The 16,150-nt window shown below is 38.3% G+C and overlaps 1 protein-coding gene and 1 long non-coding RNA gene across 43 annotated transcripts in view; one reads left to right on the top strand and one right to left on the bottom strand.

Moving 5' to 3' along the window:
* The window catches only part of LOC129775886 (ensconsin), a 335,888-nt gene extending 320,748 nt beyond the window's left edge, over positions 1–15,140 (top strand). For 36 of the 38 annotated variants that reach the window (XM_055781094.1, XM_055781086.1, XM_055781097.1 and 33 more), the window contains 3 exons: positions 2,528–3,162; positions 4,165–4,640; positions 12,397–15,140. In XM_055781094.1, the coding sequence (XP_055637069.1) occupies positions 2,528–3,162; positions 4,165–4,640; positions 12,397–12,413 (1,128 nt within the window). In that variant the 3' untranslated portion in view covers positions 12,414–15,140. Of the gene's footprint in view, positions 1–2,527; positions 3,163–3,289; positions 3,436–4,164; positions 4,641–12,396 lie in introns of those variants that run through there. The other 2 variants (XR_008743022.1, XM_055781084.1) reach the window with 2 other exon arrangements.
* LOC129775889 (uncharacterized) lies at positions 9,104–15,458 on the bottom strand. Of its 5 annotated transcripts, none has more exons than XR_008743024.1 (4): positions 12,382–15,458; positions 11,037–11,294; positions 10,650–10,873; positions 9,104–10,585 (listed from the first exon to the last, which is right to left on the bottom strand). It is a non-coding gene; the product is annotated as an uncharacterized LOC129775889 (long non-coding RNA). The 5 variants fall into 5 exon arrangements; XR_008743023.1 differs by having other exon boundaries at positions 12,290–12,411; XR_008743027.1 differs by lacking the exon at positions 11,037–11,294 and having other exon boundaries at positions 10,650–10,948; positions 12,382–15,457.
* Between the last annotated feature and the right edge of the window lie 692 nt (positions 15,459–16,150).

Raw genomic sequence — 16,150 nt, 5'->3', positions numbered from 1 at the left:
CTCAGTCCCAGAAGGTCGATTATCGGCCAAAAATTTTTTTTTTCGGGATGACACCAGATCTCGACGTTTCATGCATTTTTAAGTCATTTGGCATCGAAAAAAAATTTCGATTTTCCAAATTTTCTTTACTCCCCCCTCGGAAGATTTTCGAGGATCAAAAAATCAAAATTTTGAGTGCTTTGAGGCACCCCTAAATCATGTCCGATCGAGCTGAAACTTTGCACAGATCATTTTTTAGGGGCAATAAACAAAATGTACATGTTCGGTTTTTTAAATTCGATAATGAAATTTTTCCCATACATCCATTGCCACCCTAATGTACATGTACATGTTTATGGTTCTCTAAATTGTAAGTTACACAGTAGTAGCCATTTAGGCGTAAGGGTATTCTTTCTGTTCTTCCATTGTCCAGCACACCGGACAGCGGAGATAGTTGATATCGATCACTGTTGGGTTATTAATAGCACAACAGCCCGATGTTTCTTGCTGTGCAGAGCAGTTTTATAGATGAATCGATCTTCGTTCCACCATGGATCGATTTTCATCACTGACCATTGTTGCGTGGACGTAGTTATTCTATAACAACACAAAGATGGCCAATTAAGGGCCTTGAGTTTGAACTCGCGATCGATCGCTTAGTAAGCAAGCGCGCAACCAAGTGGCTACGAAGACCCCCAAAGAAACAAAAATTATCATTTGTCAGTTTTCCGATTTCTTAAGGAAATACCTGCTCGGACAGTGTCTGGTGAATAAACCGGTTGACGTACCTAAATCTGTCTTATTTAAGCTGAGTAGGCTGCGTGTTATTCTGTTACTAGGTGTAATGAATAATTTGGATTGTCTTGGTGTTGATAGAGCCCTCCAGTTGGCTTCAATCATCGATATTTCCCAGGTTTTGAGCTCTGATTTCATACATGTTGTAAATAATCCACAAAATGGCTCAGACCCGACGAACTCAGTTGAAGATCCTAATCTTGCTAAGAGATCGGCTTTTTCATTACCTTCAATACCGCAGTGACCAGGCACCCAGTATAGATTAACTTCGTTAGTAGCAGCATTATCTGAGAAGATACAGATATTGGCGTACCTGTATTTTGTAGCCAAACAAATATTTTTTTTTTTTTTTTTTTATTATCTGTATTATAGTGATTTTCAACTCATTTGGCTGGTTCGTCACTTTTTACTTCCATTTTTGGAAGAATGTCGGGAGTGAGAATTGAACTCGTGACCTTTAGCGTGAGAGGCATGGATGTTACCACTACGCCAGATCGCCTCCCCAAACAAATATTTGTACATGTTAAAATAGCTTGTATTTCTGCTTGAAAAACTGTAGGCCACTGTCCCATTGGAATTGAAATGTCGATTTATATTCTGCAAAGTATTACAGATCACTCCCTCGTTCATAAAACGATGTTTTTTTATGCATAACCTTTCGAAAAAACACATACAACTTATTATTTGTTCCCAGTATTTCAAAAATCAACATCAAGTTCAACTGTTCCATGTTGATATTCTAGGTATAACTCTCCCACCATGAATTTTTAAGCCTGTAACCTCTAAGATTGATTGATTCAAATGAGGGATGATCCGAACAGAAATAATTCTCTGTTTATAAAAAAAAACAGTGTATTGCTAAACCGAAACGCTTGAAGCTTCTGGTAGACAAATATGCAAGAAAACTTCGAAAACGTTTCTCTCAGTTGCTGATTTTGGAACATAGAACAACTATGCGTAGAACGGTAGTATAGTGTTCAGTTGAAAATCTTTCAGGATTTGTAAATACCCAGTGAGACCCTCTTCTAGAAAATGTTTTATACGATTCAGCCTAAGAGCACCTTTTTCCGCTTCCAGTTGCACATATTGGTGCAAGGGTAGAAGGTATTAAAGAAAAACTAGGGCTTTGGAGGGTGAGCTGAGCATTGCTCCAGTTATTGATAAGCATGCCATACGTTGTAGTTTATCGTAGTTTTTCTGAGCCCACCCTTAGAAATGGGGGGAGGGATGTCAAACCACCATAGAAACATTTCCTGCCCACCTATCCCTCCACATGCCAAATTTGGCTCCATTTGCTTGATTAGTTCTCAAGCTATACAGAAATTTGTGTTTCATTTTTAGTTGCATCTCTTTACAGTTTCTATTTTTAAACACAATAAGTTGCTTCTACCAAGCCACGCACACCCATTGGTTTTCATGATCACCAACAAGTTCAAAGAGTTGATTTTCATTTGTATCCCTGTATAAATAACCCTAACCCTAATATACCCTTACAAGAAAAACTTCAGCATTCTTTCACAATACTCATGCATTCATTTATTCATTGAGAACTGATTCAGATGCAACTTCAACCAATGATTACCAAATCAGCGGTAATCCTACATCTACCCTGCGGTTATATCAGTTTTCAATGCATTTTAGTCATATTTTTCAACGAACTAAAAAAATATCAATGTTCTTCTCGAAAATAGCCATCAAAAACAACTTGTATAAGAAAATAGTTTAGATTTTCTAACGTATATCTCTTCCCCAGCAATCCGAAGAAAACAAGGATAACGCCATGAGCAAGAGTCACATTGTCACATCAAACACCCCGATGGCAATTGTGGAGCCAACAATGTCTATGACTGAATCGATGCTGGGCGGATCATTAGATCTGCCACAGCAGGCGATGCAGACGATCACCGAAGGTGCACCATCCCAGGGGGAACCATCCGTTACATCCGTTACGGAACCAGTTGAGACGCTTGCTCAAGAAATCCAGTCATTATCGATCGTAGATCAGCAACAAAGCCAACAGAATAACAACAACGACAGCAGCATCAACAATAACCATAACAGTAACGACAAGAGCAACAGCGGTAGCGCCACCTCCGCCGACAGCGCCAGTTTCGAGCGCTCGGTAACCGAGAAAGAAAATCTCCTGCTGGGTAGCTTTAACAAAAATCTGAACGCCAGCAACGGCGGAGGCAGTGATAACAGTAGCAGCACCAGCAACAGCAGTGGCAGCCAACAACTCTTGACGCTCGAGTCCAGCCCAGCTACCACAAACGGTAAAGCGGCATCCGGTGGACCAACAATCGCCGAGACGACGGAGCTGATCATTGAGGACGCGATCAAGAGTGGTCAAACCAACGGCCATAAGAACGGCAGCATTGATAACGTGTTGTAAGTATTCGGTTCTCCTTGTTGTTGTTGCTCTTAGAATATGAAATACCAATGTTCTAGTCTGATGTTATAAAGTTATGGAGGGTTGGATGTATTTTCTAAGTTCTTCGCAAAAATTCTTTTCTAGATTGCGAGTGGCGGATATTTAAAATTCTTAAGTATTAGAATGAAAGTGGTGCGAGAGAGAAACAAGGATAATATTATCAGACATAATACAAGAGATATAAGAAAGATACTTGAGCCAAAAGTACAAAACTTAAAGCATTGCACTAGGTAGCTACAATTAATTTACAAGTTTTACTTTATGTTAACCACCATAACTCCAATCGGAATGTTTTGCAACATGTGAAACCGTGTAACCATAAATAAAGTGCCAGGAAAAAAAATCTTTAATGTGAATTAACACGAGACTTTCGATTATTGTACGATGTACTCTTTGTGACTTTGCGTGTTCAGTTTATAGCGATGCATATTTAGTCTTACCTAGACGGCGAATAGCAATGTATCACTAGGTCGTCAATTTGTTGCCACAGTCCAGGAAACTCGAAAAGCAATCAAAAGCTCTATCGATCTAGTTTTGCATTCACACTTTTTTTCTCATTCTCAAGCTTCCTTAGAAACAGTTCGAGGCGTTAGATTTATACAGTCTTATTTGTGTTCAAGCTTTTGTTTCCATCTCCTTGTAACCATTAGTGTGCTGCGTGTATATTGGCGTGGCAACGTGAGAGTGATACATCGTGAATCAGTTTAACCTAAGACAGACGAAGAAAAATTGATTATCCGTTTATACAAAATTGTATTTCTTTGAAAGGTTTTTCGATTTCTGGGGAAAAACTAGAATAGCCGAACATGCATATCACTTTCCCGTTGTCACACTAAACTCAAAACAAATAGTTCAAGCGATTGCCTGAAATAGACTTCAATCGAACACCATCGCCACCACCTTTTATTAATTCACCTCTCAACGTTTCTTCTATTTATTTTATTTCAACCAAATTCTAGTACACAAAATCCACCGGTTGTTGACGGTACCACAAAATTATTAGCGCACTTAACAGATAATAACAGCCATGTTGCAGATTTTGTTGCGCTTACGTCAACAGTCGACGTCGATGGCAGCGAAAATCTGTTGGATGTGTCATCATCCACCCACGCGACGACGACCTCGACGGCCAGCAGCGGACCCGTGGTCGGCCAGTTGATCGATTTCAGTAGTTTCCAAACGTTAACCACCGACGAAATTCAGCAGCAAAATGCAGCTACCATCGTCAATGCAGATCCCTTCAACCTTAACAACAATAACACCAACAGCACTAGTGTTAACTTAGTCGATAGCAGTAGTAACGGTACCTCAACAACTTCTTTCTCCACCTCCCTGTTCAGCAGCGCAAATGATGCAAATCTGATCAGTAATAGCAATTTCCTAAACAACAATACCACGCGACTAGTCGCAACATCCGACAGTCAAGACAACCGAGGTAAATCTACTCACACACAAAAGTTTGGCTTTCACGTTTCCATTAGACCTAAATTAGAACTCACCGGCCCGGTCTGATCGGGCGGCTCCTGCTGCTTTCATCTCTCATGGTGTGCTGTTTTCAATGCATTGTTTAATGCTAGTAACTTTAGCGTATTTAGTTTGCTTGTCACACTTATCTTTTCACTACATTTTTTGAACGTTACGTAGAATCGCACTCGTAGTACTCGAATTATTCGTAATTGGTATGATATTTAGAGAAATTATTGTTTTTTTTTGTACTACAATTGATCACCAATCAAAACATCTGTCTTTTATGTTTTTTTCTCTTATTCACAATTACACTACAAACTCCGTTCTACAGGTTCTATATTTTTTAGATTTTTATTGTAAAAAAAATTCGCTCAATTGAAAAAACTGAATCGGCGATGGTTCTGCCCATCACAGCATTTATTTATGGTTGCTTACAGGATTTCGTGTTAACGAATATTGATGAAAATGAAACAAAAAATGATACAGAGCAAGTTGTGATTTCAAAACTTAGCTAGTTATTCTGTAATGATCTATATTGGGAGTACAAACTAACTTGGATTCTGTTTTCACTTGAATGTAAAAATCACGTGAGCAATCGTGTGAAAAAATTGTATTGTTTTTTTGGATCCCAAAGAGACCTCAAAGATCGCTGGTCGAACCGATTCCGAAAATTTCATCGTTGTGAGGGCTCATGGTCATTTTCGGTTGACTTTCGTTTTCATTGGCTAACCGGTAGTCAGCATTTTGGATCCAAAAATGACCTCAGAAAACGATATTCAATCTAGAAATGTCGATATTTTGCGGTATCGTGGCCATTTACATTCTTCAAAACAGAATGATTATGTAATATTAATTGATTGTCCATCATTGTCGGCTGTTGGTTCTTAACTTTCAAGTGGTTTTCTGATAATACGTTGAAAAAAAGAACCGAAAAAAGTCGATCCAAGATGCAAGTTTGGAAACCATTTTATATTCTTACCAAAGAATTCCTTTTAAAACAAGAATTCAAGCGTTGTCGTATAGTAAAATACTGTTTCGGGTTGATCGCAAATGCTATGGCTAACACTTCCAATTACTGTCGGTACTGGAAGTCTCCCCATAGAATTTGCCAAACAAGTCACGGCAGACGGCTTTCCGGAAACCACCTCGCTCTGAACGAGGCAAGGACGGAAAAACTTCACACTGAGTTATCAGTGTTGAAAATCTCCATAGCATACCATCGAACCTGGACTCCGATGGTCCTGCAGTGACTATAGAACTGTGGCATCGCAGGCCACATTGACTCCTTTTGAGGCTTCGTAGTAGCCGTGACATTATTCCTCTCAAAAATGAACAGCATTTTGAAAACCTACCAGTGGGCCTCCTCAGCGAAATTTCAAATATGACCTTCCAAGATCTGAACCAATGTATTAGCAACTCCTCAATTTAAATCAATGGCGAAATATCCCAAGTCAAAATGCATTTAGAATCCTCGGAGTCACCATCGACCGGAAGCTATCGTTCACTTAACACTGCGACAGTGTCAAGAAGGACCGCCTCATAAACCTCCTTAGATGCCTTGTCGGTCGACACGTTAATGATTTTGTGTTGCAAACAAAATTTCTTGTGCCGAAACGTTGAAAATGTTACAGAATACATTTGCTGACTCGACTAACGTTAGCATTAGAAAAAATGGACTTTTTTCGGATAGTGATAAAAAAACTATGACAAATAATTTAGTTTGATAAATTTCCTATGGAAGGTAATTATATAAGCTTACATTGCAAAAAAAAAGCTACGCCCTTGCGAGCGGCCTTCCGGTAGTTAACCGGAGCGGAAACATGCGTGTAGGCACGTTTTAAAGTACTTTCTACGTTTTATTTATCAATTCCTACTCAGTTTTCGCGAAAAAATTGTTGGAGTAGAACTGACGCTTCAGGTTTGCCCAGAAACTCTCGATAGGACGCAGTTGGGCGGGTTCGCCGACTTGGGTACCGCATCGATATTCAGCCCCTCCATCTCCTCTAACGATCGCTAACGAGTAGTGGGCTAACACTAGATCCGGCCAGAACACCGCGTCTTCGCCCTTATGGTATTTCTTGATGAACGAGGCAACTTCCGGCAGGCACTTCGTACTATAAATTTCACCGTTCACGGTCAGTCCGGAGCTAAGGAAGAGCGGCTTTGACATCCCTTCCTCCATCCAGGGTGAGATAGGTCTCGTCTTCCATCACCACCGCCACGTCGCGATTCGCCGGGAAAATCGAATTGACCATCTTATTGAGCCGCTGCCGCTACGTAATTGTCTGCAGCTCCGAGACCAGTGGACGGGACATCCGCTTCCTGACATGTATGTCTTGTACGCCAGGTACTTTCACCGACCTCCTGGCCAAGTGCACGCAGCGATGTAGCCACTTTTCCCTCGATCTTCCTCTTCAGCATCCTTTGGAGTTTCTTGTCGCTCAGGGTTTTCGGCCGTCCGGAACCGGGCTTTCTTTCGATGCTCTCATTGTTGCCCAACTGTGCCAAGATGTTATAGATGCCGAAACGGGCATAGCCGACGACCACAAAGTGCCGCACGATGTCCGTTTTCGACGCGGTGGGGTACCGTTCTTTGAACGCGCACACTTCCGAGCGGAGTAGCTTCGCCATAACTCACTGTTTTCGCCATAACTTACGTAGTATGACTGGTAGCTCTATAAAATTTTGTTTCAACTCATGGGTTACTATGATTGATGCTTGATAAGAATGCTTAAAAAATGTTTGAAATTTGTCCATTTTTAGTGTTAGCAAAGTCTGTCCTCGCAAGTGTCAGCAAGGCAACTTGGCCAACCCATGGTAATACGTAATGTTGTGTTGTATTCCAGCACACATGAAGTTAAATTTAAACTAGAAGATTTGATAAGAAATGTAATACTCCATTATGGGCCCCATTTCAGAGAACGAAACGAGCAATTCGTCTCTTCTCGTCTCAGCTTCAGTCACTGTCGAGACGAGCAAAATATCCTATTCCAGTACAAGAGTTTAATTGAAATGTTTTATTAGTAAAGCTAGCTAGCTAGCAAAAGCATGTGCAACAATAACAGGAGCAGTAGCAACAATGAAGAAATCTTATGAAACAGTTTATCCTATATAAAACATAAAACGCTTACCTGTTTCCGTGTGAAGTAAAAATTGACCATCATAGAGTTCTAGCAAATTGTCAATGCGCAAGAAACGAAACAAAAAAGCAACAAATAATGACTACAGAGTGTAATTACGATACCTTGCGTGACCATAAAGGTATATAGAGTATGACAAGTATTATGGTTTCTTACTGTTTAATATGTACAAAACATTGTATGTAGGCTTTATACATATCATGAACTATCTACGTAAATATCATTTTCGAAACCAGGAGTGGGACTAAGTTATTCCTGGGTGGCCACCCAATTTCAATTTTTGAATTCACGCATTTTTCCCGACTTTTTCCAGCATGATTTCACGAAATTCCCGACTCACAGAAATGAAATTTAATAATATTGTGTCGTTTCGTTAGTTAAAAATTGATCTTTGAAACCCGAATTGAAAATGTTTTTTTACTTTATGTTTCCAAGTTTCGCATGTGACAAAAAATTAGTCGGTGTGTATCTCAGCAACAGATTTTCGCTTGGATATTGGATTCAGGAGATACGGATGGAATTGTTTCTGTAATATATGTATCTGGGACCTGAATCGCTTTCAAACGTATCAGATCCTTCCCACCTCTGCTTACTCCGAATTCAAAAAGTTTCATTTATTAGAGTAACTGACCAGAACTTCATTGGTCACATCCAAACATATTCCGAGCATTTCCCGGATACCTTCTATGATCAGTTCCTGAGTTGACCCTAAAATCCATAATAAAATTACACAGAAAATCTATCTTGTTCAAACTTTTTCTTGAATGGCGTTAACGTTCCCTGTGGGACTTTTGCCGTCTCAACGCATGCATTAACAAGCTAGTTGAATTAAACGTATTATGTTTATTAAGCGTTATTACAAATCCAATTCAACTTTCAACACTTTTTGAGCATTTAATTTTCTCTACCATCAAGACTGCATCTCTCTGGGTGTCAACCAACATCTTCGTTTGTGCTTTTCGAAGAAAATCCTCTCTCTCTTCACTGATGCATTGCCATGCGATAGGCTCAGAACTTTTTTCACAAATAAGGTCAAAAGTGGAAGCTCCGTTTGCGACTGAGCGATAATTTCCATCCAAGAGTTAGGCAATCTTAGATCTTTTATTGGATATGCAGATAATACAATTTCAGCAGAAGACGTTGGACACAATTGTCCATACTCATTCTTTATTTTATCTGCACAAACGCCGGACAAATTTTGTTTATCGACGAATACTTCCAAGCATAACTCCATCCGTTTCTTGGCTATACCCGGAAAGTTGAAAATCACATCCGGGTTAATACACGTTAGGTAACGAGTGCGATATGTCAAAGGGGATTGTATGAACAATTTCTTTAAAAATCCACAGTAGAACTCACGATAGCTGGTACGAAATATTAGGACACCTTCATCGGATATTTTGCGGAATTCCTTGCTGTTTTGATTGCGGATTTCGCTGCAAATCCAGTTTTAATACTTCCAGGTAGCAGTAGAATAGTTTCTGTGAGGTGATTTAGATTTCACTTTCAGTCGTTCGGATTTCATAATTTTCTCCATAACAGGTATCATAAGTCTCGTTAGGTCATCGAAAAGGAAAGGAACCATCGGTGCCTCTATCTGACATTCACGCAAAAACCATCTAACTGTCGATGCTGCCGTAACACAAAAAATCAATTTTAGTTCCAGCAGCCTATATTCCATAGCATGTGCGACAATCTCGTACATCTTTGACCGGAAAACTGATGCAAAACTCCGTTTAAAGTTTGGATGGCTTTCCTTGAGCTTATTCTTCTCTTGTTTCCTTACCTCGTCGACAGGATTTTTCGAAAAACAAAGATCCACACTGCTTAGAAAGTCGAAATGCGCTAAAACACATGCAGTAACTTTTCAGAGAGCCGAAAAAAACACTGCGCAAAAAAAATCCCGACTTCGTGGAACAATTCCCTACTTTTTCCCGCATTTTTCCTGAAGTATTTTGATTCCCGACTTTTTCCCGCATTTCTCGAATGGGAAAAATCTCATTTAATCATTTAATCTGTAGAGTTTTAGTGGTAGCGGTAACAAACCCGTATACTGTTGCCTTTTCATGCAAAAATGTGTATGTGTGATAGATAAAAGTATTCTAAAGATTTCTAGTGGGGATTTTAATTTGAAATATAATTTAAAAAAAAAATCCGTGAAGCCCGTCTAAAGGCGGGGTTATGTTGTAGAGTGTTAAAAGTCTTCGGATAATGTGAATGAAATCTGAATGAATTATTGAATAGACCTCGTTTTAATCAACTCGAATGAGTTCCAACTTGCAATTTGAGTTCGTATTTCAAATTTCAACGTTTTTCAAATTTTAATGATTTTTTTTCCTGAAATAGATTATTTGTCAATGTTTACAAAATGAAAAACATCAAAAACTATCTGTGTGTAACCGTATGTGGTATTTCATCAAATCTCCGTCCGCGAGGCTTTTCTACTTTTATGATGGATTTTCTTTTGCGGAGCATCCAAACTACTTTTTCTTGCAGCCGGAATTATTAGGATGTTGTTTTCTTCTTCGTCTATTTTTCTGATATAAGAATTTTTCATTTTGTCTCTTGATTAGTTTCGGAGATGTTATCATTGTTTGACAGCTAGTGGCCATCAATCAATAACTCTGGCTCCATCTCGGAAATGTTGTTGACGGTTAAGAACTCTTGGTGGCATTTGTCGCACATAGGATAACTGCTTAACTGAGAAGTGAAACTGCTCAATTTCTGCAGGATAGGTTTTAGTATCTGCTCTTGATGGTGAGTGTATTGGTCGCTGTTGAATATGCATACGAATTAAAAATACGGCTTGTAATGAAACGGTCTCTCAATAAACTTACATGTTGTAGTTCACAATGGCCATCCCAGTCTTCCAGTGCAGTTTTATATATCCGAATAAAAGCTTTTTTAATAGCGTTGCTGACAGCTATTTTCTTCATCTGATTGAACAGCCTTACCGCTTGCATCGAATCATACCAATATTTTGCTACCATTCTCGGTATGTTATTCAGAATAACACTTTTCTTTGAAGACCACTTGTAACAGCAATTCATTAATTTACAAACTAAAAGCAATTAAAGCTTAGACTCCGTATCATCTCCAATTTGTATATTCTATGGGTGACGTGGTCGGCGACAGTCTGTTTGTAAACAATACCGACAGCAATTCCAGTATGGCTCAAATTACACATCGCATGATTACATCACCTGATATTTATATACACACACCTTATTTATATAAACACACCTTGATCGAAACAAACTCAGTTCGTCGGGCTGACAGTTCAGACACTGGATTTTAATCCGTCGAGTCAGACGAGTTTCTCTTTTGTTTTCGTCGAGTCAGACGAGTTACTCTTCTGTTTTTTTTGTCGAGCTCGTCATCTGGAATACCAAAACATACGGGACGAGCGCTCGTCTCCTCGACTCGCTTTTTGGAATAGGGCCCTATGTTTAATCCTCACGCATGAACGTTAATTGCTATTTCTACATATCGGAAGATTCAAAAACTCATCGGATGAAAATATGTAGGTAGCCGCAACCACATGTACAAAGTTTCAGAAAAAATGAAGAGGGAAGATGCAGCGGCCGGGTGATTTACGCGGAATTCACCAATAAATAAATAAATGAATGAATAAATTACACGAACAGTCCCAATTCAATTTCTACGAGCTTCCCTTCTCCATTTTAATGGATTAGATTAGGGACCACAAAGTAATTATATAAACATCTTAACATTCTCAAGGATGCCCCAACTGCACTAATCTAGAAGCTAATCATATAGCCATGTGAACACTAGCGAGTCTCCTGTAAATACATATTTATCCTTCAGTGATGTCTCATACTGGGAGCCAATCCATCAACTACATTATCCAAATAAAATATTAGGTTGGGGAAAAAGAAATCCATTATTTTCTAATAAATTGTAGAAGGTATGTAGTGTAGAAAAGATTTTGTATTAATGCGTAAAAGATGGACACCAGAGAATTATAAAAATTTTGTAAAAATCAATCATGCGCAATTTTGGTTTCGGCAAATCCTACCGAATCGAGCTCGGCGAAGCCAAATTGTTTGATGTCAAAGGCTCTTTATGGCCGGTCAATTATCGAAAAAGTCTGTGATGTAGGATTAACATGGGGCAGCTTTCCTACAGGAAAAATGTAATTCGGAGCTGAATTATACACAATTGGACCATCTGAAGAAAGAAATCGTTCAAAATTAGTTGGCTTTGGACAATAGAAGATAAATTCTGTTCCATCAAACAACACACACACACACATACTGATACTGACGCGCCCGATGCTTGGTTGGGAGATTCTCATCCATCGGCCTTAATAGTCGAAAACTGGTACCAAGTGATTATAACCAATGACTTTGCTGATGGAAAATTCGCCTCAAAAACTAACCTAACAATGTTGATTAAAGTCTTGAAGTTTACGTGAAAATAATGGATTTCCTTTTCTCCAATCTTATATACATACAACTGTTCAATTCACATGGTATTGGTGATCCCGCGCGATGCTTTTGTTTCAGCATTGTTTCGTTTTTTGTGCCTCTAATAATAACTTTCTACCTTCGGTTCTTCCAGACTTGTCGCTCTTGTGAACGAATAGACGTTGAGTCGTCGTCCCCTCCAATGCAACTACTCGGACAGCTGGACAAACGAGGAGTCGATGCGTTCTGCTAGGGAAACTACTAAATACTATTAGGAAGGCACACACAAACACTCTAGAAGAAGGTCGCTGTTGCAGTTTTGTGCTTACCAACACCTACAATACATACATACACCATCAACAATGTATTACACACATACACACTAAAAACTAATAATGATAACTATAATCTATGTCAGGTGAGAGAAGCAAGAGTAAATAATAAGGGTGTTTGCGAGGAATGAAGAAAAAACAAAAGAATGAATGAACGCGAACGAGTTCGATTATTTGCTTATATATTATGACTACATATATAAAAAAGAAGAAAACCCCTAGGTTATATATATATACGCATAGATGAGAAAGTGTGGACAGAGAGATAGGAGCGCATACCAGGCGTTATTCAAATAAGGAGATTGTGTCGGTTTCCCTCGAAACCTCGAAATTATCGAAATTATGGAGACTCTATGCTGTATGTTACATTATAGCTAGTTTGTTTTTCTGTTTTATATCAAAACATTGACAATTTGGTGGCGGCTCAGCCAAGCACTCGTTATCTGTTTGCCTGATAGGAAGAGAGATCAAGAGGTGTGTGTGTGTGATATATGTGATTTGAGGATGAGCCGTTAATACCAGAATCATGGATTGCAGTTTTTTTTTTGTTTTGTTTTTTTTTCAATGAGAAATTTTTGTTCTTCTGTTGGTGTCACACACACACACATACACGTGTATTAGGATTCGAGTTCTAATGTGAAGTATTTCGAAAATCAACATGAAGGTAGTTTTTGTGAGAATCATTCGATTTATACGAAAAAGTTTTTTGTTTGAAGTTTGAAACCCATTTTGGGTGAATATCCTATTCGATTTTTATCAAAATTTATCTAATAGTGACTTTCTCGTTGATGTATCTTCATGTAGATCCAAGTTGTTAAACCTGGTTGAACATTAGATTTGAGTGTGAGAGAAGAAGATTCTTTCGAGGAAAAATCGCAAACTTCCCTGTGAAAAAATGTCAAGTGCATAAGATAAATTGTTTTATTCGCAATAATCTTTCATTTTCAACAAATTGATGATTTCATCTGGGAAAGTCTAGAGGTCATCGCTTCTTCCTGGGACATTGAATCCCCTCGCTCCAAACAAGATTGAGTTTGTTGACGGCGTGCAATAAATTGGGCATCGAAATCACTTCTCACCTTCAAAGCAAGAACCACAATTCTGAGCACAATCCACTTTTTTGATACGGTAATGCCTTCGACGTCGGCAGGTGCTATTTCGTGGAAGAAAGAAAGGGTGATTCACAGAAAAAAGTCAGTAGTGTAAAAATAAGTAAAACAACGCGTAGAACTAAGACATCAACTGCTGTAAACTGGTGAAATTTTACGAGACAACCCGTTATCGATTCTAAACATTATCATCCGAAATGACCGAATGCTGGAAAAGAGAATACGAGGAAAGTGAGTAAAAAACTAATAAGAAGGATTGAAATTAAAGCAAAGTAATATATTATTCTATATATTATATCAATGTTGATAAATGAAAATCAAACAAAAAAAAACAATCGATTGACTATTATTATAATTATTGAATTATTACAATGACAAGCTCCAATTAGCTCTGAATGTAATTCTGGGGTAAATCAAATAAGCTCCGGGAGAAATAAAAAATAAAAAACACATTTACCAGACAAAACAATAAATAATAAAAGCAAAGGAGAATAAATTTAGTTTGACTAATTTCGCAAGAAGCAAAAACGTTCAGTGCATTGTCGCTATGACTTTAAAACAAGAGAAAATAGAAACAATTAAATGAGGAAACCTAGTATTCTAATATGTTAAAAACTATGTATGTAGAGAAGCAAAACAAAAACAACAACAAAAAACCCATTCAACAAATGTTATTTAAAAGTGATGAAAATGCACATTGAGAGCACTAATCCCCAAAACATACACACAGACACACTTGGGCATAAATGAAACGGAACGAATGGATGTGTTTGTAGAGAAATCATTTTAGATCAGCAAAATTCGAACCGCTAATTGATGATGGGAAACCGTACGCGCGAGAGTCGTGATTTAAATTATTTATCCGTCCCCATTCTTTCCGGGACCGGCTTGTTCTATGCAAGAACACGCTTGCATACAATTTGTTACTGTGACCAAGTGGCTGCGTACTTTGGTTGGTTGAACGAACTTTTCGTCAATTTCCTTTCTTAACGAGACGATTTAATTCGCTATCATTCTACTTTATTCCGCGCGGCGAATGAGGTGAGATGGCTCAAGTTACTGCATTCCCGTAGGCGAATGGCATGACTATAGTTTGTCACTGGGTGAGATTTGAAGTCGTGTCCTCATATGTTATCGACTCGGGTATCAAAAAGAAGTTGAAAAGTGATGTAGCTTCCACAATGAAGCGAGGAACTTTGCTATCTCACGTCACTCACGGCGTAGAATAAGGGGGATTATGATGAAGCACATTAGCACAGAAAGAAAAGCTTGTGTAATAATCCCATTCTCAACATTCTCAAAGAAAGAGCAAAATCATATAATCAGATTAAACAAATATTTATTCCAATACTTTTTGACAAACAGAAATACATATATGTAAGACATCAATCAGAAAATACAATAAAAAGTGTGAAGAAAACAAGAACAAAAAAACAATCCGCGATAAAAGTCCATTAGGCAAAAAGGTTGTCGTCTCGAGATAGCACACACCTACATATATACAAAGCGAGATATTCCTGTGAGCAGCAGCGTGTGTATAGATGAGGATTGATTGGTGAACCATGTGATTGGAACTCTCCGTGTGCGCTGGTTGATCCGGGGGGAAGTCATGGGAGGAGATTTTCAGCATAGAGAACGGACTCTTTAAAAAAGTTGACTGGGAAAATAGTGACTTGAAATAATAAAGAAGAAGAAGAAGAAAAACTAGATATGACTAACGAAATGAACACAAAGATGAAGAAATGAGTAGGAAAGAGAATTAATATTTCTATTAATGCTTGTAATAAATGCTTTATATATAAAATATATAAAATCAATAAAAATATTTAAACCGATAGGGTTTATATAAACCGTGATTGAATCCGAACATGTCCTAAGGAACGACGGAATCAAAAGGTAGCTGTGATGGCGCTTTTGATTCTAAATATGTTTAAAATCCTTTCGTTTTTTTACGTAGGACTACGTCTAATCTTACAATATATGGGCCCATCTAACCATTCGAATGGAAATTTTTTTTTTACATTCAAATTCATTTATTTTATTTCTTTTTTGATGTACAAATATTTTACAGTGTAAGATATTCCACATTGGTGATTCATACTTAGATTCAATTTTGCTATAATAATTAGTTTAAGTTTTTCTTAGGAGGTTGGTATGCCATTTTGTCAGTTGTTTCTGAGCTGTTGTAGTTTGAATATTTAATCTAACTAAGCCTACTATATACACACTCTAAATCTACTATATACAAATATTTACAATGTTTTAGGGATAAAGGTCCCTGACGGAGCATGATGATGGCTTTGTTTACTCGATCGGTTACGTGTGAACGGAAGATGAGTTTGCTATCGAGAATTACACCAAGGTAGCGAGCCTCGGACGACCACTCGATCTCGCTTTCCAATATCTTTACCTTCCTCGTCGGCTTCAGTCGTTCCGTGTTGCGATGTGGAAAAACAACCGTTTGAGT

The sequence above is a fragment of the Toxorhynchites rutilus genome, chromosome 3, assembly GCF_029784135.1.
Source record: "Toxorhynchites rutilus septentrionalis strain SRP chromosome 3, ASM2978413v1, whole genome shotgun sequence".
Lineage (NCBI taxonomy): Eukaryota > Metazoa > Arthropoda > Insecta > Diptera > Culicidae > Toxorhynchites > Toxorhynchites rutilus.
Note: the sequence above shows the minus strand (reverse complement) of the source record. Positions and strands in the feature narration are given on the sequence as shown.